The sequence below is a fragment of the Rhinatrema bivittatum genome, chromosome 5 (assembly GCF_901001135.1).
Source record: "Rhinatrema bivittatum chromosome 5, aRhiBiv1.1, whole genome shotgun sequence".
Classification (NCBI taxonomy): Eukaryota; Metazoa; Chordata; class Amphibia; order Gymnophiona; family Rhinatrematidae; genus Rhinatrema; species Rhinatrema bivittatum.
In genome coordinates this window covers 256,698,961-256,723,348 of record NC_042619.1, presented here as the reverse complement: position 1 = coordinate 256,723,348, position 24,388 = coordinate 256,698,961, and the positions used below count along the sequence as shown (strand labels likewise).

At 46.1% G+C, this 24,388-nt stretch overlaps 1 protein-coding gene across 1 annotated transcript in view; it reads right to left on the bottom strand.

The window, feature by feature from the left end:
• The window catches only part of UNC5D (unc-5 netrin receptor D), a 549,276-nt gene that overhangs the window by 52,152 nt on the left and 472,736 nt on the right, over positions 1-24,388 (bottom strand). Inside the window, 4 exon segments of the mRNA XM_029603886.1 lie at positions 6,567-6,659; positions 6,661-6,717; positions 12,169-12,396; positions 12,832-13,000. Of these exon segments, the coding sequence (XP_029459746.1) occupies positions 6,567-6,659; positions 6,661-6,717; positions 12,169-12,396; positions 12,832-13,000 (547 nt within the window).

The following is a 24,388-nucleotide window of genomic DNA, read 5'->3' as shown; positions in this document are numbered from 1 at the left end:
ACCTGCATGCAGGGCGTGAGCATCGGCACCCCGGCAGTTTAAACGAGCACGGCAAGCAGGGGAAAATGTCGGGCTCTGAGAGGGACTCATTGCAGGCGGAGAGCGGCAGCCGGCAGTGAGCACGGGGCAGAGGAAGAGGGAGCCCCGCGGGAGATAAAGACGGCAAAAATGGCGCCGGACCACGAGGAGGGGTCCGGGATCGTGGCGAAGTAACTCCCCTGCGTTCCCCAAAACTTAAAAATCAGACTGGTACCTGCTGGATAAAAGCAGCCCGAAGCCCCCGCTGTGCATGGTGCCTATTTCCCTGAAGAAACCGGCTGCAGGTAATACAAGCGGTGCGATGGAGGAGGGTGCTCTGTGGGCAGTGAAGACAGCCAAAATGGCTCCGGGCCACGTGGCAGAGCACGGAGCAGCGGCGAATTAAACCTACAGAGGCCCTGAAAAGCAGCGGACATAGAGGGGCAGCTACAGCTCGACCTCTGGGGAGGCTTTTACAGTAGGATCTGCGCTGGACCGGAGTGGGGGAGAGTCCAACGGTAGCTGTACATGAGCCCTGCAGCCCGACCCTGAGACGGAGGACGTGAAACACGGGAATCCCGAGGCGGGGTCAGATCAAGATAGTAAAGGGGAAGCGAATGGCAGCCCGCAGGAAAATAATTGATCTGTCAGCATATGCCTATGGTGAGAATATGGAGGGGGAAAAAGGAGCCCTAAGGGGGGACGAAGAAGGTACTGTGACATCTGCCCCAGCTGCAACCGGCGGATTGCATGGGGCTAAGCAAGATGAGAATAGTCCCACTAAGCAAGAGTTGCAGACGTGGTTACAGGACATGAAACAGGAAATCATTCAAACCCTGAAGCTGGAAATAAAGGAAAGCATGGGGGCGCTTAGAGTGGAGGTGGAAGAGCTTGGAGAACGCGTCCATGTGATGGAGCAGAGTGTGGATGAGCAAGCCGTCGCCCTGGGGCAACACAATAAAGACATCCAAAACTTGCAGCAGGTCACGGAGGAGCTTCTGACGAAATTAGAAGATTTGGAAAACCGGCAGCGACGATGCAATATAAGAATTCGGGGCATACCGGAAGGGGAAGAAACTGTGGATTATGGACTGGTAGTGCAAAACATATGCCGGTCCATCTTGAGCACTGATGCGGAGAAACCATATGGACAACCGATTCTTATAGATAGAGCTCACCGGGCTCTGGGTAAATCCATTAATAACAAACCACGGGACATTGTGGCCTGCCTGCATAACTTTCCTACCAAAGAACTAATCATGAATAAAGCACGTGGCCTGGGGCGAATAGTGTGGAAAGGAGCAGAGATACAACTCTTCAATGATGTGTCTGCAGTTACTTTACAAAAAAGAAGGGCGATGAAAAATGTTACTGAGACGCTGAAAGCGGAGAATGTGCGATATAGGTGGCTGTACCCGTTTGGACTTATGTTCACCATAAGTGGGAATTCCTGTGTTGCCAGGAGTCCGGAGGGCGCAGAAAAATTTCTGAGACAACAGGGCATTGAAGTTCAACACAGCCAGCAGGGCAGCCGTCATCGAGGGGGGATCCCAACCCCACGCTGGCAACGAATGGGAAAAGGTGGAAAGAGGGCTGCGACGTCAGTAGCTTGCCAAGGACGGAGGAGGTAACCGGAGAGGGATGAGGAGGCTACCATGCAGTAATTGGAATACACCTCTACATTGTAGGGGGGGAAGTTCAAGATATGGAGATCTGTATATGTTGTAATGGGGGATGGCCAGTGGGCTGAGGGTGGGGGTACCAGAGTTAAATACTAGTAAGGTACACAATATATGGTTCAAACGGTTACGTTTTGGGGGTTAAATGTATTGATGGTTATGTTGGGGAACGTTCTATGATGTGTTCACAGCTATTACATGCGATTGTTTAGACTATGTTATGAAGCTACGCGGGATGGGGTCATTCCTCCTATGGCTTGGGTGAGGATGATTACCTCACGGATGGTGGATGGGGTTGGGGGGAGGGGAGTGGGGGGGTGGGGGAGGGGGTTGGGGGGTACAGTCTTCTGGTGTTTCGGAACGAAGGGGGCTGGGAGTACCTTGCAATATACAAGTAGAGGTCGTTTATGGGACAGCAGGAATGGCTAATTTGACTATAGTATCTTTGAATGTGAAAGGGCTGAACCACCCAAGGAAGAGGCAACTGTTATTTAAGGATGCCAAAGCGCATAAAGCACAGATCTATTTTATACAGGAAACTCATCTGCTGAAGCGAGATGAGCGGTTAATGAGAGATATTGCATATCCGCATGTATTTCTGGCTTCCAACTGTGAGGCGAAGAAAACGTGTGGAGTGGGCATTATGCTGGGTAAAGACCTGAGGGTTGAGATCTTGGATATTAGAAAAGACCGGCAGGGCCGATATATAGCTCTAGTGTTAAAGATTGATAATGTTGTGATGACACTTATTAACGTCTATGCTCCTAATCAAAACCAAGGGCTGTTTTTCATCCAGCTGGAGCAATCTCTCAGTGATTTTATCCAGGGCCCAGTGCTAGTGGGTGGTGATTTCAACACCACTTTGAGCCCTACTATGGATCATAGTGCGGGGCGGGGTGGAGGTAAGGGGCACCGAGAAAGGCTAAAAACCCTGATGGAGCACTGGGGGCTACTGGATATTTGGAGAACTCGCCATCCCAAGGATAGGGACTATACCTTTTTCTCTAGAGTGGCATGGGGTATACTCCCGCATAGATATGTGGTTGGGGAGTAAGAAATGGGTGGTGGATTGTGTAGACTCACGGATTGGCCAAATTGTTTGGTCAGACCATGCCCCAATATATGGGACCTTTCGATTGATGCAGGAAGAAAGGGGGGTGAAAATATTGGCGGCTTCATGACAAGCTCCTTACGGATGCAAAAACCTATGAGATTCTGCGACTAGACATTGAAGACTATTTCGAGAGAAATAATAATGGGGAAAGTCCCTTCCCGGACGGTGTGGGACTGCTTTAAAGCTGTCCTTCGGGGGGCGTTTGATTGCCAGGGACACAGCGAGGGCTGCGAGAATGAGACAATATAAGCAGGAGTTGACAAAGGCCATTGGGCATTGGAATCGGAACATAAGAGAGTAGGGGATGGAGGATCCTCCGAGCCTTAGACCAGAAATGTAATGAATTACGCACACTGTTGGATGGGGAGATCTTGGATAAGTTGGATAATAGAAGGGGGGATCTACTTCTTGGAAGGCAACAGGCCGGGCAAATGGTTAGCAGGGGCAGTTGAAACGACAAATAGCACAAAATAACCATCCTCAAGGTTAAAGGCCTCTAATGGCAGTATATTATGACAATCAGGGGAATAAGGAATCGGTTTGCCCAATTTTATCAGCAGTTATATACGGAAGAGCTCAATGTGACCGCAGAACAAAATCGATGATTATTTGGGGGGGATCACACTCCCCAGTTTAGAGGCACACCAGCCCGAATTTTGGATATGCCAATAACTAGTGGGGGAGATTTCTGATGCCATTACTAGTTTGAAAATTCATAAGGCCCCTGGGCTGGACGGATTTACCGGGCTGTTTTATAAAAAATTTAAGGATCTGCTCGTCCCGCACTTACAAGAGGTCTATAATGATCTCCTCGAGACTTCAGCTCTGCCGGACACTATGAGCTTGGCGGGGATTACGGTGTTGCCCAAGCCGGGCAAGGATAAAATGCTATGTGGCTCCCTATAGGGCCGATATCCTGCTTAATGTAGACTTAAAGATCCTGGCTAAAGTGCTGGCTAGACGAGTTAAATATGGTATTACCTTCCCTTATACAGCCAGATCAATCTGGTTCATACAGGGCCGGCAAGCCGGGGGATAAACGTTCGAAAAGTAGTAAATCTGATGTGGGCCGCACAGCAACAGTGGGTACTCTTGGTCTTAATGGCGGTGATGCGGAAAAGGCCTTGACCGGGTGCACTGGGGGTTTTTGTTTGGGGTTCTGCGTAAGGTGGGACTGAGGTCATAATTTCCAACAATGGCTTCGAGCATGTATACCAGCCCTAAAGCTGTGTCAAAGTAAGATGGCTATGTACTCCGAGGCGTTTGCGCTGGGGAGGGGTACCAGGCAGGGGTGCCCCTTATCCCCTCTTCTATTTGCACTCTTTATGGAGCCACTGGCTGCAGCTGTTCGCCAAAAATGGGGATAATAAACGGATTGGCGGTAGGGGGGGGAGATGTTCTAAAATTACGTCTATTCGCAGATGACCTCCTGTTTAACCGTAGCTCAACTCAGAGTACCCTGGTCGGTATTAAGTTAAAGAGCTGGACAGATTTAGTGGCATGTCTGGGTTCAAAGTCAATATGAATAAAACTGAGATTTTGAATGTGACGATGCCGGATTAGCAGATCCCGGCGTTACAGGCCAAATTTCCCTTTAAATGGGCCACAAAGGGGATAAAATATCTAGGGATCACAATGTCTGCAAATTGCGACAGCTGTTTAATCTCAATTATGTACCCTTGATGACGCAAATGATTAGGGATTTGGATGTATGGTTTCCCTATAAGATGTCCTGGCTGGGGAGAGTAGCGGTGATCAAAATGAATATCTTACCCAGATGGTTGTATCTCTTCCAGTCCGCTGCCGATAGAGGTGCCCCTCAGAAATTTTTAAGATCCTGCAATCTAAGGTGTTTCATTTTATATGGCGGAGAAGACCACCTCGAATAGCGAGGCGGGTGCTGTACCGTCCAAAGGGAGGAAGGGGGGTGCTCGCGGTTCCCAACTTGAGTAAGTATTAATCAGGCGGCAACAGCTCCGGGTCATACTGGAATGGGCCCGGCAGGGCGACGTCTAAAACTATGGGCTAAATTGGAGCAAAGCCTGGGGGGGGGGGGGGGGTGTGCCTCTGCATACCAGGGTATGGGGGCTCAAGATGAAAGGGCACCCCAAAGAGGTAGAAAAAACCCCTTTACGCAGGCAACGCTAAAAATTTGGAGTCAATGTAGGGGGGAGGTTGACGGGGGAAGGAGGAGGTGACTCTCCTCCTACCTATTGGGCTGTATCAGCAACGCTGTGGGGTATTTGAGGGGGGGGCTGGTCTGGATAGGTGGAGCAAATGGGGGATTGTGCGGTATGGACAATTGATCCAGGACTCTCGCATAAATTAATTTGAGGACTTACAGCGTAAATACGACCTCCCCAGAGGGGAGTATTACCAGTACCTCCAGATACGACACTGTCTTCAGGACCCGTATATTCGAGTAAATGTTAGCAGGCAAAGTTCGGCGTTTGAAAGCCTGTGTAGTACTATGGAACGAATTGAAGGGGACTATTTCAAAATATCTACGTTTGGCTATCTGAAACACGACCTGACCCGCCACTGTTTTCAGCAGGCTTGGGAAAAGGACTTAAACTTAAAATGGACGGAGTCGCGCTGGAATAAATTGCTTTTTACAAGCCTCCCGAGGGACTATCTCGGCCAACATCATGGAGACTAATTACAAAGTACTGGCGAGGTGGTACTTGACGCCAGCTAAGTTGCACAAAATGTACCCATCACAAGCTGAAACTTGCTGGCGGAACTGTACGCAAAAGGGGACATTTTTGCATATTTGGTGGGGGTGCACCAACATAACACCGTTTTGGCAATGGATCCGGCGGGCGATAACACGGATGTTATGTATTTCGGTGCCTAATGAACCGGCACTATTCTTGTTGTCAGACTTTCCAGAGGTGTGGCCCAGGAGGGTGAGAAAGTTGGTACACTATGTGCTTAGCGCAGCAAGACAGGAACTGGCGGCAGGACAGGCCACCGGCCGTGGAGACGGTTATACAGAGGCTGTGGCTCATGCACTCGTGGTTCTACATGAGAGCCCAACAACAAGATATGGTGGTGAAACATGTCTTAATTTGGGAACCCTTTTTACAGTGGTATAATGCGTTATGAGATGTAGAAGCCTAAAAGGTCCGTGAATGTTCACAGGGGAGCTGAGGCCTGGAGTGGCTGGACTATACGGACATGAGGACATTGATGGGGTCCCGCAGGACGAGCAGTAGGCAGCCATCCTGAAAGCCCCAAATCCGGAGTATGTCTTAACCAGGGGAGAATGACATGGGAGGGGGGGGGGGGGGGGGGGGGAAACAGGGAAAAAGCATGGCACGATAAAGGTTGTAAAAGCTTTATTATAAGTATTATTGTTTTGTATTTGAAGTGAATATGGCTATGTTGTTATTGTTTCTGATGCCAATAAAAATTAAATGATAAAAAATTAAAAAAAAAAAAAAGAACAGAGGACAGTTGTCTAAAAAGAATGTGAGAGAGGGGACATTAAAAAAATAAAGCAGGAAAGAAGGCTTAGGGGTGAGATAAATATTTATGTATGTGTATCTGTAACTCCGCACTAACATTACGTTTTGGACCATATGTACTAAAGGGGCTTTTCCTAATTTGTATCCATGGGGGAAGAATGCTTAATGCATAGGCTCCGTGTTTAGAATGGCTCAAAGATTAAACGGTTTTGCCATGCTTGTTTGCAGGAAGCCAGAGCTAGTTAAATACAGACTGCATGCATCAGACTTGGGATTGGCTCTTACCTGACAGGCTGTAAATGGTTTTATTCTCCAGAGGAACGGTGGGATATCCAAGACGGAGATCTGAAGACTACAGGCATTCCCTCTGAAGTGCAAACAACTTTGGTTCTTCCAGCAGCTGCCCACCTTGATGCTTTTCACCTGCAACTACTTCCTGCAAAGAATAAAAAAAAAAAAATTTTTAACCCACAAAAAGAAATCCAAAAAAAAACCAAAAATGAGGCATCCAGTCCCTGGCTTTATCATCAGCAGGCAAGGCTATTTTGAAATGTGGCCTACTGCAGGAGCCCCGAGGACAACTCCCTTAGTGGTCCTCAGCTCTAGTCCTCAAATTATCTGCAGTCGCTCTCCAGGAGATATATTTGAACATTTTAGCTATTCTGAAAGCCCAGCCTATTTAGGGCCACTGCTTGAGGCTTGCATCTGAAAAAATGAAGGTCAGCAAACAAGTGGCAGGTAATGCCTTGTTATGGGAGTGATTTAATACCTCACTCGTGTTTGCTGATCTGCATTTCCATGTTTCCAAGTGATGAATATGGTACCCGCATGATTTTATTCGAGGCTTAAATCTGAAAGGTACATCTCCAAGATGAAGAAAGTTATATGAAACATGAGCCAGTGCCTCTGCAAATCTGCGGATTATCTGCAACTTCTCATGTAGAAGAATTGGGCAAACTCTGAGAGGTAGCTCGGCTTATGACTAGGAAGATCTATTAACAGTGGAAAGAATGAAGGAAAAAGAAAATCTCCTCAGCCCTCTCAAGAGTCTAGTAGAGATGTGCACTTGTTTGAAACAAAATAGGAAATTAAACTTTTCCTATTTTGTTTTATAATGTTTTCAAAGCAAAACAATAAAAAAACCAATGAGATTTTGTTGTTTTTGAAAAAAAACAAAAGGGAAAAAAACCCCTTGAGCCACCTGCCAAATATTTCCAGGGTCAGGAACCTCCCTGGCCCCCATACTGCATCCATGGGGTGTTCCGTCGACATGGCTGACTCAAGGCCTAGACCCAGCACTAGATCCCAGCCAGAGGCCTGGTCCTATTGCTGAGACCTAGGCCCAGGCTCGATGTCAGGGCCTGACCTGAAGGCCAAGACCAAACATAAAGGCCTTGGCCTAGGTTCAGGTTCGGAGGCCGAATCCTGATACATGGCCTCGGCCTAGCCTAAGCCCGGCTAGATGCTGAGACCTTGACCTAGGCTAGAGCCCAATGCTGGGGACCAGGCCTCAAGACATCCTCTTCAGTCTATCCTCTTCAAATGATGCTTTTCGAATGGAGGGCACCATTTGAAGAGGATGTTGAATGGAAGAGGCTCTGGTAATGAGAATTACCCTCCGGGTCAGGCCCTGTGGCATTGGGCCTAGGCTTACACCGAGGCCCTGGCAATAGGATGCAGACCCTGGGTCTGTTACGAGACCTCAGCATCAGGACCTGGCCTTTAGGCTGGGCCCTGCCTTCGGGCCTGGGCCTAGGTCAAGGCCTTGGTGTTGGGACTCAGTCTCCAGGTCAGGGCCCAGCAATGGCATATCCCTAGAGCAGTGATGGCAAACTCCAATCCTCGAGTGGACAAGCAGGGCAGGATTTCTGGATATCCACCATGCATATGCATGAGAAAGATTTGCATATACAAATCTTTCTCATGCATATGCATGGTGGATATCCTGAAAAGCTGGCCTGTTTGTGGCACTCAAGGACTGGAGTTCGCCATCACTGCCCTAGAATCTAGTACTATGAGATGCAATAAGAGGCCAGAATAATATGACAGAAAAGAACAGAAATAGTTCTAATCATCTTGGGTGCCACTAGCCTAATTAGAAAAAGTTTGCAAGCTTACCTCGATAATTTACCTATATGTTACATCTTATGAGATCCAGAAGGAAGCTCTCTTTGTATCATACAATGCACGTATGAAGAAGAGAACTAATGCTAAAATTGAGAGACTGAAATTGTACCCAATCTGTCCGATTTGTCTTGCCAGTACAGCAGCCACTCTGACCTTGAGGTCACACCCCCAGCAGACTACGCCATCACAGTTTATTGTTCAGTACAGGAGGAAACTGATTTTTGTTTCTATTTCTCCAATGTTACACGACGTGCAGAGTCTGCCTTCATGGCAATTCCTATTTTCGTCTGCACATTTCTATTTCTAATTTGTGGTTATCTTAGTCTGTATTTGCTGATAAAGCATCTGTGTTCAGCATTTGTGACTAAGTTGAGGGATTTTGCTAGCATGTAGCTTCTATGTAGGGATCTACAGCAGTCCAGCTTGTTTTGTTCTCTCAGTAGGAGGTGTATTAGTATTCTAGGGCCTGGTGTAATATTTGCAATGCTGCATTTTTAGAAGTTGGGTTATTGCTGTTTAAGTCCTGGAAATTATAGTCAAGCTGAGTGGGGGACAGGAGGTGGGAGAGAAAGTTCACCATTCTACCCCTAACCCTCACCAATCTGATTTCCCTACCTCTTGTCTCCTCTCCTACATTAAGTAGTCAAACTATGGCTATGGAAAAAATGCCCAGTAAATCTAGTCCTCTGTGATAGGTATTGCACATACATTATAGGCCCAGATCAGACTCTATAGCATGCCATGAGGCTGTTGACTAATATTTTTACAGAGAAGATTAATGGTAATATTGTTAAACAGATATACAATACTTATTACCACATTGCTTCTGTTAAGTGTTTCTAATTGTTAATAAGTGTTGGGATCTTTGTAAAGCATGATTAGAGTCTGTTAGCATCATAATGTGAGCATGCATAGTTAACACAGAGACTGATTTTGCAAACAATTTACATATTTCTCACATATTAATAATGGCAGGTGGTGGTGTAGTCTTGGTGGTTTGCGTATGAAACAAGACGTCGAGAGAAGCTCCAGGATGCAAATTCAAATGCCCTTTTACCGCTGATGTTCTCCGAAACAAGGCAAGTTGTTTTAATTTCCTGTGCCTCAGATTTACTCAGCGGGAGCCGGGTAATGTTTAATATCATTCCATCTCCTGCTCATTCTGTGAATGGCTTCCTGCAGTCCATTTGCTAGTAATATCCAGCCGGGCCATTCACCCTAGTGGTGGCTGCAAGCCAATCTCTGAAACAGGAAATTGTAAAGGAGGTTGTGCTTCTATTCAAATGATTCTTACTATGGGGGGATGCCTTAATGCAAAGGTTTACTACTTTTAAATTTCATTTCATCAAGAGTGGGGGGGGGGGGGGGGAGATGAGGAATTCATGTTGCCTATTTTACAGCTACTGCAGAAGGTAAAGCGAATGTTCACATCCTGAAATTATTTTGGCTCTGTTCCATCCAAAGTTTAGATTCAACTGTGGCCTTCGGAAGGCTTCTCTCAAATCAGATGATGACCAAGGATGGATGACTGAATCGTTCTCAACAGCATCTTCATCCCTAGGCATGTCACAGCCGGAAACAGCAACCAGAGGAAAGCAGGCTCTTTTTCTGCGATAAGAAAGCGATGTCAGACATCCGCGTTTCAGTCCCTGAGCACCCCACCTCGGTCAGCTGACCTTCCTGTGACAAGAGGCTGCCTTGAAGGATGTTTTCATTGTAATGTTTTAAAATGAAGATGCATCTGTGGCACCATCATTTCCAGCGGGGTCCTCTTGTTAACCGACCACCGTAAATGCTTTGAAATGCATCCCACTGGTGTTTCAAATGCAGAGATACATTCGGGGACACTCAGCTGCTCTTCTTCAGAGCTCCAAGTCAGAGGTACTTAACCAAAATATCTGGTTCTCCGGATCCTGACACTGCTCAATTTTAGCGTACGTTCCCAAGTGGCTTGTGCATGTGGTGACCTCAGGGAGACTGCCACTAAATCTAGCACCAAAAAAAATGCCGTCTATTTCCAGCCTGGCTCTACTGTAGCTAGCAAAATTTCATTCAGTTAAAGAAATCAGCATAAAATGAATTTGAAAAATTCCTAAATGAGCATAGATATTTGAAATGTATTGCAAATTGCTGCATTTTTTCAATATTATGCTGAAAGAAAGCTTAGCTAATGCATTTCCTGTGAAACAGCGGTGACCTTGGAAAGGGGTTAAATGTCCCTTTAAGCTGTTACAGCACAAAATATGCAAGGTTTTTTTTTTAATTCTTCTTGCATATTCTGTTCTGAACTGAGCAGCTGCTAAAGAAGCTACACTTGACAGTATCGGTGAGCCAAATCATCCGTTTTGCCATAACTAGGGCCAACAGTGATTGCATGCTACCTTGTCAGTGTGCCTAAAACAACCTGCGGTGGAAGGCCTGCAAGGCTGCCATCATGCATGCCACCTTGATTCAGTCGTGAAGGCATCGAAGGAGTGAAAGCAAACAGTTTGGGGGAAGTGCACTGAGACACCCCCCCCCCCCCCCCAACTCATTTGATGTGGTCAGTGACTAGGAAGCAGACTAAGACTCACCCCTCTCCACCTCCCCAATTCCGTTATCCAACACTCACCGCAGTTTTCTTGCCAGCCCTTCTCCCTTCTTTCTCAGCCCCGCCCCCGATCCCTTGCTTCTCTCACTTTCTCTTCCTTTTCCCTTCTCATGGTGCTCCTGACCCACGGAATATATTCCTGAGAGCACCAGAGCCGGAGGAGAAAGGTAGATCTCGTCTCCGGTTTCTTCCACCCACCCCCACCCCTCCTCACCCCGGGATATACACATTGGGCCGGATTTTAAAAGCCTTACGCACGTAGGGGGGGGGGGGGGTTACGTGCCCCGGGCCTATTTTAAAAAGGCCCGGTGATGTGCGTAAAGCCCCGGGACGCTTGTAAGTCCCAGTGCTTGCAAAGAGAGGCGGGGGTGGGGCGGGGCCAGAGGCCACCGACACAGCGGCCATTACTGTTGTGTCAGAGGATCACGTGCCGGCAGTTTTTTAAAATTATACTTGTTATTAAATATGATGCAGGTATAAATGGACAAGATTTATCACATTCACCAAATAGTATTTATCTCAAAATTATGTAACCGAACCTTTATGGCACCTGTTTAGATTATATGATTCTATACACTTATTCAGCATTAATTTATGTGCCTTACTGTAAACCGTTGTGCTGGTACTTAACGACGGTATAGAAAAGTTTTAAAATAAATAAATAAATAAAGTCGGGGGGGGGGGGTTTAGAGTAGGGCTAAGGGGGGAAAGTTTAGGGGAAGGGGTGGGAAGGTTAGGTTAGGGGGGAGGGAAAGGGGGAAGGCAGTGCGGCTCAGCGCGTGCAAGGTGCACAATTGTGCACCCCCCTTGTGCGCCGACCCCTGATTTTATAACTTGCACGCGCCTGTGAGCGCAAGTTATAAAATCGGGCGTACATGTGCACGCGCGCCGGGTAGCAAGCGCACATGTACGCTCCTTTTAAAATTTACCCCATTGTCCTGCAGCCTTCAGTGTGCTAGAACTGAGGTCAGATTGTTATTTATCCTTAAAACCCCCCCCCCCCCCAAAAAAAAAACATCAATTATAACATTCCAAGCTAGACCATGCCATCACCAAAAGCAGCATTTTGCCATTTCCAGCGGGATCATAGGGTGAGAACACAGTGAACCTCATTCATCTCAGCCCGATACCTACTGAGCTCGGCACCAGGGCATAACGAGCTCCACTCACCTGAAAGGCATAAGGCGTATTATCCACACAGTACACCCTCAGGTTGTAGTCCAGGGAGTTGCATGACATGCAGCCAAAGACCGCCAGCTTCACCTGTTTCATGGCGCAGTCTGTGAGGGGTTCACCAATTAAAGCATAGGTGCCAAAACTGTCCAGGAGAATGTGGCAAGCATAGGGGTCCAGCAGGCAGTAACAGGAAGTTGTTTCATCCTCTGTTGACATCAATTCCTGAGGAGAACAAAAGTGCAAGGCAAGACATACTAAAATAAAACCTCTCTGGGAAATTTTCAAACAGGATTCTAAGAATGAAACACAGGATCTTGGCAAAATACCATTCTGCTTGCGTGAACACTCTAAAATTAATAGATTGCATCGTCATCATGCTACCCAGTGTCTTAGCTTAGTTGACTGATTAGCTGTACTTTACTGGTCAAGGGATCATAACATTTGCTACATACATGTACAGTGATGGAAAAGGTGGGAGGTTTCCTAACACATGTGCTGCATGCACCAGTTCCTGCTGTAAACACTCTGCAGAATGACATCGGGATAAATACATTTTCCCTGGGTCTCCTGGGGAGCTTGGCCTACTTGAGCATGTACACCTCAAACCCTTCGGCCTGGTTTCCAAGATCCAACATGCCGCACGAGAAGCCGACTTACCTCCCACTTTCCTTGATGGATCTGTCTTTTCAATCGGACGTTCCAGTGTTCCGGATTCACCTCTGCACAGTGAGGTATCGTCAAGGCTGTGGGGGTGGCCAAGGCCACATCCAGGGGCCCGCAAATAACTTCAGGGCTTAGAAGCACCTCAGCCGCATCCAGCTGTAGACTTTAAAGAAGTAAAGCTAATGTGAGCTGGGCAGAGAGAGCTTGAATCAGTGCATGCACAGAGCGTGCAGGGTCATAACTCAGAAATGAAGAGAAGATGAAAAATAAATGTCAATTTCCGATGCACAAAACCAAATGAAATGATATTGATGCTGTGAAAAGGCTAGAGGAAACATAACCTTCCCCTCCCCCATCACCAACAGCATGCATGTGCACACACACACACACACACACACACACACACACACACACACAGACAGCTACGCCCCAGCATAGGTACAGTATAGGCAGAAGCAATGCAAGTTTTCCTCACAGTGCCACCACCACAGAACACACAGAGCACAGGCAAAAAGCAGTGTAAGATTCACACACACACACACATACACACAGGCCCACCCAGAACAGGGACAGCACGGGCAGCAGCAGTGCAAGCTTCACACACACACATACACACAGGCCCACCCAGAACAGGGACAGCAGTGCAAGCTTCACACACACACATACACACAGGCCCACCCAGAACAGGGACAGCAGTGCAAGCTTCACACACACACACACACACACACACACACACACACAGGCCCACCCAGAACATGGACAGCAGTGCAAGCTTCACATACGCACATACCCACAGGCCCACCCAGAACATGGACAGCAGTGCAAGCTTCACATACGCACATACCCACAGGCCCACCCAGAACAGGGACAGCAGTGCAAGCTTCACATACGCACATACCCACAGGCCCACCCAGAACATGGACAGCAGTGCAAGCTACACACACACACACACATACCCACAGGCCCACCCAGAACATGGACAGCAGTGCAAGCTTCACACACATACACATACCCACAGGCCCACCCAGAAAATGGACAGCAGTGCAAGCTTCACACACATACACATACCCACAGGCCCACCCAGAACAAGGACAGCAGTGCAAGCTTCACACACACATACACACAGGCCCACCCAGAACAGGGACAGCAGTGCAAGCTTCACACACACACACACATACCCACAGGCCCACCCAGAACAGGGACAGCAGTGCAAGCTTCACACACACACACACACATACCCACAGGCCCACCCAGAATAGGGACAGCAGTGCAAGCTTCACACACACACACACACATACCCACAGGCCCACCCAGAATAGGGACAGCAGTGCAAGCTTCACACACACACACACACACACGCCCACCCAGAACAGGGACAGCAGTGCAAGCTTCACACACACACACACACACACACATACACACAGGCCCACCCAGAACAGGGACAGCAGTGCAAGCTTCACACACACACACACACACACACACACACGCCCACCCAGAACAGGGACAGCAGTGCAAGCTTCACACACACACACACACACACACAGGCCCACCAGAACAGGGACAGCAGTGCAAGCTTCACACACTCACACACACACACACAGGCCCACCCAGAACAGGGACAGCAGTGCAAGCTTCACACACGCACACACATACGCACAGGCCCACCCAGAACAGGGACAGCAGTGCAAGCTTCACACACACACACACACACACACAAACACACACACACAGGCCCACCCAGAACAGGGACAGCAGTGCAAGCTTCACACACACACACACACACACACACACACACACACACACACACACACACACAGGCCCACCCAGAACAGGGACAGCAGTGCAAGCTTCACACACACACACACACATACCCACACACACACATACCTACAGGCCCACCCAGAACAGGGACAGCAGTGCAAGCTTCACACACACACACACACACACACACACACACACACACACATACACACAGGCCCACCCAGAACAAGGACAGCAGTGCAAGCTTCACACACACACACACACACACACACATACACACAGGCCCACCCAGAACAAGGACAGCAGTGCAAGCTTCACACACACATACACACACACACACACACACACATACACACAGGCCCACCCAGAACAAGGACAGCAGTGCAAGCTTCACACACATACTTCCCGATTCCAGGGACTGCAAATAAACTAATCTGACTTGAAGGGGAATAAGGGATAGAGGTATAGGTGACTATTCAAACTGTTGATTTAGACATCCGGGAGGGGTAAATATTCAAAGCGCGTTCAGCGCTATCTAGCTGGGTAAGCAGGACTTATGTGGCTAAGTATTGGTCGCTGAATATGCTCCTAGTTTCAGTGGACGCCCCATAGAGCAGGTCTAAACTTAGCCGGGGAGACTTATCCGGTGAAGTGCACACATATATGCAATTATTCAACAGCTTTGCAGTGCCACTGAATATACTTTGTAACTTAGCCAGATTATTTGTAACCAGCTAAGTTACTTACTAGAGATGTGCTTCAGGTTCCTTTATCACGTCAGTCTTCGGATCGGGGCCCTCCCCCCCCCCCCCCCCCCCCCCCCCCCCCGTGGGAATTAAGCTTTTCCCGCAGTTCGGGGTTTGTTTTTTTTTCGGGGGCCCTGATTTTCGGGTTGAAATTGCCTAATTCAGGAAAAACGATTGCCCATCCCTATTACTTACATGGCCAGCTTTGAATATATCTACCCCAGGTTTCCCAGTCACCCTTTGCACAAGTTGTTCTAACTAAGATTTGCTATAAGAATCAGTGTGCAGCCTTTTCAATCCCATGCCACGTGACCACTACAGGACTATTGAGACAAGCAACTCATTCTTCATCAGCTACTGAATCACTGGACGATAACAGTAGCCAACATATTGGATTGCAAAGCTATGGAAGGGATCATCTTTATTAGAGAGCCATCCAATCTCTCCCTTCTCCTTTGTCGTTACCAGACTACCCATCCTGTCCCTGGGTGCTAAGATACATACCAATACAGTACAGTGCACTCCGGTGGAGTGCACGGTTAACCCGCTCGCTCCACCAGGTGCACGGTGGAGCGAGCGCACGGTTAACCCGCGATTGGACGTGCGTTTTCGACGCGTCGAAAACATGCGTGCAACCCCCCCGAACCTAATAGTGCCTGCAACATGCAAATGCATGTTGATGGCCCTATTAGGTATTCCCACGCAATATAGAAAGTAAAATGTGCAGCCAAGCTGCACATTTTACTTTAAGAAATTAGCGCCTACCCAAAGGTAGGCGTTAATTCCTGCCGGCGCTGGGGTAGTGCATAGAAAAGCAGTAAAAACTGCTTTTCTGTGCACCCTCCGACTTAATCTCATGGCGATATTAAGTCAGCTGCCCCAAAAGTTAAAAAAAGAAAAAAAAATTGAAATAGGCCTGCAGCTCGAAAATCGGATGCTCAATTTTGCCGGCGTCCGGTTTCCGAACCTGTGGCTGTCAGCGGGTTTGAGAACCGACGCCGGCTGTCAAACCCGCTGACAGCCGCAGCTCCTGTCTGAAAAGAGGCGCTAGGGTCGCGCTAGTGTCCCTAGCACCTCTTTTTACCGCTGGCCCTAATTTAAATAAATTAAATTACTGTATCGCGTGCACAGGAGAGTGCGTGCTCCTGACTATCAGCCAGATAGTCAGGAGGGACAGAAGACTAGCTCTCTATTTTCCTTTTCATTCTAATAAGCATTTAGCAGCTGATTTTAACATTATCAACACCTTCCCTGCATAGAATTACTGAAGGATGAGCCCATGTGCAGGCAGACAGAAGATTATTTAAAATGTCAAACATTTGGTTGAAAATCTATAAATAAAAAAGAACATTACAAAAATAAAAAACTAATGCCTATTCTAAGCTGCATGGATCTCACATGGGTTCCATACTTTGTGAAACTGAAATGTACGCAAAGAATCAACATATCGAACTGAACTCCAAGCTGAGAAAATGTTGATCAGGTGAAGTTCAAACTGCTAGCAATTAATGTCCAAGGACACACCGCAAGTTATGGAGAGTAAGATGGCAACTTTCAAAGGGGCGTGCGGGCACGCTTGTATGTGTGCCCGCCGGCGAGCAGCAATTTTGATAACATGCGTGTACATATGCCTGGGTGTGCGTATGTATGCGTCCTATTTGGCAGCTGGACACATCTGGGGATGAGCCACGCAAGTGGGGGAATGTTATCACCGGCGCACATCCTCGCCATGACCAGTTTCATCCACCGGTTCGCCCAGTGTACTGCTAGTTCCTCCAAACCCCCCCTGGTTGAATAGCCTGCACTCCCCCAGATACCCCAGACACTTTAAACCCCTCAGCGATGGCTGGAGGTTTTTTTTTTGTTTGTTTTTAATATACACCTCCTCCATAGCAGAACTAAAGTTACACGGCACCGGACCCAGGCATGCACCCAGTCGCGTAAGTATTTGTGCGCACATCTCTTAGCCCCACACTGGAACGCCCACGCCCTGCCCAAACCACGCCTTTTTTTTTTTTTTTTAATCGGAGTAAGATATTCACACCAGACTTTTAAAATTGACCTCTAAATGTCATAAGTTGATGATGGCCGAGTCCAATATTTATTGTATTTTCCATGGTCAAGAGGGTAGTAATGTTCTTCTTAGGCATGGTCTGTTCAGTTTTTTTTTCAAGGTTATGTCCTAAAGAATTAAAAAATATTTAAGCCTCCCCCCTGGAAAGTAGCCCTCACTACCATCCTACTATCTCCTATCAGGTACTATGCATTGTTCCGTAATTAGAAGCAGGAAAGAACCAGACTAGCATATCCCCTTCCCAAGGGCTGCTTTGCCTTTCGGGTGCTTACTCCAGCACAATCCACTTCACTGCCTTTGTCTGTCTTGCTTCCCAACACGGCTCTACTCCTTCCTTACAATCTGACTGCATCCAGAAAAACAGAAAGCAAACACTTATTAAATATTTAACACAGCAAAGCAGTATTAAAGAAAGCAAACAAAGATTTATTTTTTTTTTTGCATTTGTTTGTGGAGAAGGAGGGGGAGAAGAGTGTATTTCCTGAATGCCACGCACGCTTGTCAAAGAAAAAGAAATCCCAAAGTATTCCCTGCCTGGTTCTCGCTGCCAAAGCAGACAATTAAAATATAGTCATGTCCACTTTAAAGAGGCGGCCTGCATGGACAGGTAGTGGCACTGATTTAATTCTCCTATGCACGTGGCACCCGACTGGACCTTATAAAAATTGGTGGCCCTCACGGAGGAGGATGGAAAGAGCACAAGATTAGGATGAAAACGTGCAGGGGGGGGGGGGGGGGATGCTGACCATTCCTGAATGAAGCAGTCATTAAGGAGAGACCCCCCCCAGCCTTGGCCTATTCGTGGAGCCACTGCTGTAAGCAACCTGAAAGCAGCTGAATCTGAGACACAGCCTACCGCTTTGTGTTTACTGATTCATGTTTTTCCAGGGCATGATCTGTTTTTCACTTTACTTAGTTTTAGCTGTTGGAATAAGGATTTCTATTTCACCATCAGTTTTCTCAGTTGGTGTCACCTGACTTTGTTTTGGGCATTTTTTAATGGAACGTTATTATCCTGGGCACGCTTGTTGTAGCCTATCATGACTGTGCTTGATGGAATCTGAGTACTGAGGCCTATATGTATTTATATTAGACTGATCTATTTTACTGTGTGCATTTTTACTATTGCTTTAAAGTTTGTTATCTTTTACTCATTTTAAATATTTTTATTGTATATGTCGATTGTTACCCGTCTAGACCCGGAGATAATACTGGGTGCAAGTTTTTTTTTTAACAAATAAACATGGAAGTCGTTATTTGATCCACAGGGGACCAGAATCACCTTTCAGATTAATGCACCCAAATTTGGCATCAAATTTCCCAGCCAAGGCAGTGGGACCAACAGCTTGTCTGCACACGGAATCTCATTCTGTGCAAATGCACAATCCTACTGCACATGAGCACTGGAACTTCGGATCATTTTCTAAATGGACACATTTTTTTGTGAGCAGAAAAGGCAGCTGTTCTGACCACCACCGTGGAAGGAAAGAGTTCTTAGGGAACTCAAGCTACTACAGAAGTCACCAGAGGTGTATGCTAATTCCAGCATGGACACATTACCCTTACCTTGCTCCATTTAACTCTGCCCTGTGCTCTACATATGCCACTTCAAGGATAAATAAGTTCCTAGTCATGTAACATCAGCAGTGTGTAATTCATAACTAGGGATAGCCTCAAGTGAAAACAAGCCCATTCTACAGGGCGTTTAGATTAGCTAACATGTCAGTCAGCAATATATCCAGTCACATAACTGTCCTACATCCTGTGTGCTTCCTGCTGTAGAGCGATTAATGTATCCAAAACAACTGTAGGGCTCCAGTGGGATCCCAAGGAGTGTGGCCCTAGTAGCAAGGTCAGGCCACAGTGTAGGGAAGATTAGAGAAATGTCCCCGCTTTGCCACAGCCCCTTCCATAGGTGGCTGCTGCTACACTTTACTCCTGTTTCTAGATAACAGAGCGATCCCTAGCATCTGCGGGGATTTTTAAGTTAGAGATTTAGAAAGCAGAAGCATTTTAACTCCTGTTCCCCTGCAAAATATCTGCAGGCCTGTGGCCTTTGAAGAGCACAGGTGTTGGGAGAGATAAATGCTACTGGTTCATTCACCGTGACTACGGAGATATTTTGTCTGTACGGTACAGTTTAGTTTGTGGCGGGAAGTTTTGTTCCACCCTTTCCATCCTGGAGAGAGAGGGCAGAGGCCATCTAATATCTGGACTAAGGCCTCATCTCCTCTAGGGCCTTGCCTCTTGTGAGATAAACCCTGGATTTATTTCATTTTTTTGAAATGAGGAGTTTTATTTTTGTCACTGGAGGTTTCTTTGAGGTATATGGAGCTTTTATAGTAACCATGGAGTCACTCAGCCAGAGACTCAGCTCCCATTTGGCATATTTTGGAAGATGTGGATACTGATCTGGTATCATACTTGGGTAGAGAACTGAAGAAGAGCTACCAGTCTGTGCTTGCCCACCAGAGACAGAGATGTCAACCTGGTGAGAGGTCCAGTACCAAGACCTAAGCCCAGGGCTGGCACTAAGGCTAGGTCTCAGCCCCAAGGCCTAGGCCTGGTGCTGGGTCCTGGTGCCAAGACTTAGGCCTGGGCCTGGTTCTGCCCCAGTGCCTAGGCCTGGCACCTGACCCTAAGGCCTGGTCATCGCCGAGGCCTGATCCCAGTGCCTGATCCTGAGGCTGGGCCTCCCTACATCTTCTTTGTCTCCTAGCATTTCAAAACTGACACGTCTGCTCTAGAGAAAGGCACCATAGTGACGTCACTTCGGCGCCGGCCTCCAAGCAGACAGCATCATTTCTGAAGCACTGGGAAATGAAGATGGTGTCAGGAGGCCTGAGTCTAGGCCTAGGCACTAGGACCTGGCAGTTTTTTGGTCTGGGAGGCCCATTTTTTTTAGCAATTCTGTGGGGGGGGGGGGGGGGGTTTGTTTGTTTCAAGGTTTTGTTCTAATTTAATTTTTTTTTGGTTTGGCAAATATACAAAAAAAAAATAATTAAATAAATCAAAATTCAGACACAAATAAACTCCTGAGATGAGAAAACAAACTAAACCAAAAATGTTGGGCTGCACATCCCTAACAGATGCAGATTTTATGGAATTTATTTCTGTAAAATGTATGTAAGACGACAAAAATATATATAATGCCAAAGATTTACCATGGACCAAATGATTCAGTAAATATTTATGTTGAATCAACATTCTAGAGTCCTTACTTTTATTGCCACTTAGAAAAGCAGACTAGGGCCTTGGTTTGTCCTTCCTCTCGATGGGGACCTGCATCAGGGTTGAGAGTGTGAGTTCAGGACTTAGCCCGGTACTGACTGTGAGCCTCTCCATCTTGGGACAGGCCTGAGGTGGGGTTATACAATAAATCAAATCTCGTCTGAACCAGCTTTGAGTGTTATCTTCTATAGAATCATGTATCAACATACATTTCTTTAAGGAGGTTTAAGCTGTGTCATATAATGGCCAACCCTACTTTCGCAGAACACCGCTCCTACGCGGTAATTAACCAGAGTGAAGACGATGATTCCTCATAAACATCTTAATAGGGCTAGTAATAAAAGAAATGGTGCATACAAATAAAAATAATTATATGGCATTCCTTTACAATATGCAATCAAATCAGTGTGAACACCGCCGGTGAAACAAGACACAAGCGCTATTCAAATCTATTAGCAAACACTCACAAATCATTGTTATCTTTTCAATGGCATCTTTAATTAAGGCTCATTTGTGTGCTTCTAATCACTTGCACATTGTACGCAGAACAGTTTTACAATGTGTTTGATCAAAATGACAATCGCTTATAATTCTGCCCACCTCTTTTCTCTGCTCCCTCCCTCTACTGCATGGAATGGCTGAGGTCTGGCTACAACAAGGAAGCCATGAAAAGGGAGTATTGGGGTGAAAACAAAAAAATCCCCCAAAACACAATACTGTAATCTCTGTTTCAAGAAAGGCACCAGGAGCTTGGCAGAGTTGAGCAGTGTGGAGGCCAGCATGGGTTTTTTTCTAGCTTCTGCTCAGTGCAAACACCCGGGCCCATCTGAGCAACGGTACAATCAACTTCAAAGCCAGATCATAAAGCCAAAGCCGCTTCTCATTGCTAATGCTTCAGTTCAGTGTTTTATGACTGGTCTTATCGTCTGACTGTGCACTCCTGATCACTGGAGGATTGATGTTAGGATGGTAATCTTGAAACCATGCCGAATGCATCCTGGGGCAAGTAGACGTACTTTTCCACTGCAAACATGTAACAGAAATTGCTCAAATCTTATGCTGCTTGGCAAATATCATCGCTTCATTTCGCAGTAACATTTATAAAAGTTCTAAGTAGGTCCCAGATCCCTAAAGCCATTTAAGTGACAGAGACTTCTTAGGGCCAGGCTCTTGAACCTGGTAGATCTTGATGGGTCTGAGTTTTGGCAGTCATAGAAAAGGTTTTGGTTTATGCTGGGACAGTTCAGAGTTATATTTTAGCCCACAATCATGCTGCTCCCCCTCTTTCAATGATTGCTGGGGGCACTGCCAGCCAAACCCAGAACTGATTCCAGGCACTCAGAGACAGGACAATTTATCCCAGCTGATAAAGCAACTTCACTTATCTGGCTAGAACCTGTATCAAGAGATAGGTTTTAGTGATCTGATGATCTTGATATTAGATTGGCACAAAGAAAATATGGAACATGAGTAGAGAGAACAAGAGGAGAGGGCAGGATGAAAGCTACTACAGTATGCATGCAGGACATGGAGTGAGGCAGGTGAGTGCTTACTATTGTGAGTGAAAAGGACACACGGTGAGGAGCGATAAGAGGGGGCAGACTAAATGACTTAACCTGTGTTACTAGCGTCCATTTAATGTACATAGATGTATTCTTTAAACTCAACAAGCTGATACAAAAAAAAAAAAAAAAAGCTACCAAAACTTACGTTTCTGCTAACCCAAAACATTCTGCAAAAACCTCTAGGGGTCTTACAAATTCAAGAACTCAAGCCATCTCATTATTCCTGCTCCAAAAAATACAGTACTGTACTTCTCTAGGGAGGTGTCAGCAAGGTGACACCAATAACTCTAAAACCCAATTCCTCCTAGTGCATTCCTGTTCACTTCTAATCTGGCTGTAATAAAAGAAAAATAAAATCAAACCTAAGCGGATAACTTTAAAACATGCTCAAGTGTGCCCATGTATGCAGCTATACCACGGTTTGTGATATTGGCATTTGCATATCGGCCATCAAACAGTGGCTTCAGTATAATAAACTCTCATTGAATGTAGCCAAAACTGAATTCCTGAGTGTCAGATGTTCCAGCACTATCACCATACCATTGAATATTGTCCTGAATAACATCAATGTTTCAGTTTAAAAGCCTTGGGGTTTGGATTGACTCCACTCTATCATTCCATCACCATAGTAAGATGGTGATCAAAAACGGCTTTTTTAAGTTGAGGGTCTTGCATGGTTTGAGAAACCTGCTTGAACCTTGCGACTTTAAATTGGTGGTCCAAGCATCATTGTTACCAGTCATACATTATTGTAATGCCCTCTACCTTGGTCTTCCTGAATTGACTTTAAAACCACTTCAGCTGCTCCTCAGTTCCACAGCCCGCTAATCACTGGATCTAAATGCTGTGACCATATCACACCGTCTTTATACCATCTCCAATGGCTCCCTGTTCACCACAGAGTTCAATCAAAAATCCTTCTTTCTTTTGACTCACAAACTACCCAGCACCTCTTCCTTATCTTGGATAAACTTTCTATTGCGCATATGTCAACCAACTAGGACCCTCAGATCACAAGAGAGAGGCCTTCTTAAGGTACGTTCGATACGAGCAGTGAGGTTATCATCTACCATAGAGACTGTGCTTCTCAGGCACTGCTCCCACCCTTTGGAATTCCATTCCCGCATTGCTGAGACTTATGGAATGTACTAAAAAATTCAAAGCAGCGTTAAAGGCCTTTCTGATCAAACAGGCGTTCAGCTAATTTTAGCCTTTTAAGATCTGGACTATGTGGATGGTACGACCTTTTCTGTCTTATTGTTGTTCGTTAATTTTATTTTTGCTTACTATTTATTATGTATGTTAATGGCTTAGAGAGTACGCATTAATTGATCAAGAAATTTTAATAAACTAAACTATATGGACACAAGCACACATACAGATGTATTTTATATCGTGCATGCAAATGTGAGCACAGAATATAAAAGTACACATAAATCTACCCAACAACAGAACATGTTTGCATATCAAAAAATACTCATGTATTTTAAACATAGCCAGATACGTTTTGACTTATCCAGCTAAGTGGCGACAAATATCCGTCTACGTAGTGCTGTGGCTACTTATCCGGAGAAGTAAGCCTGTTTAAGACTTATCCGATTAAGTAAGATTGCTGGCTACATAAAAGAAAAGTGCTACATAGGCAGATAAATAAGATAGATGGATAACTAGCATTTGAAGACTTATCTTATTTATTTATTTAGGAATTTTATATACCGTCGTTCCATGTATAGATCACAATGGTTTACAAAATGACATTCATAGTTATAACTCAACAGACAAACAAACAAAGATTGGTTACGGAGGTTAAGTAGTGCTTTTTAAGACTTATCCAGATGTAAAAAATTATCCGGCTAAGTGGCAGACATCTGCTATACATGCGTCTTTGTGCTCCTAATTATAATCATTTACACAGGAAATTTACCTCACATATTTTCCTTAGAACTTGTCTGCTTTTACAAATGTAAATTATCAAATTTTATAACATGAGCATGAAGGAAATTACTAGTTAAACCAATTAGCCCATCAGTTTGTCTATCTCTAGGTCACCAAGACCCTCTTGTTCTTCAGCCTGCATTTCCCCCCCAGTTTACCCAGACCCCACAACCCAGTCAGTATTTGCATAAAAAGAATTATATTCTGACTTGCACCTAATAATTAACAGGTGTAAATAT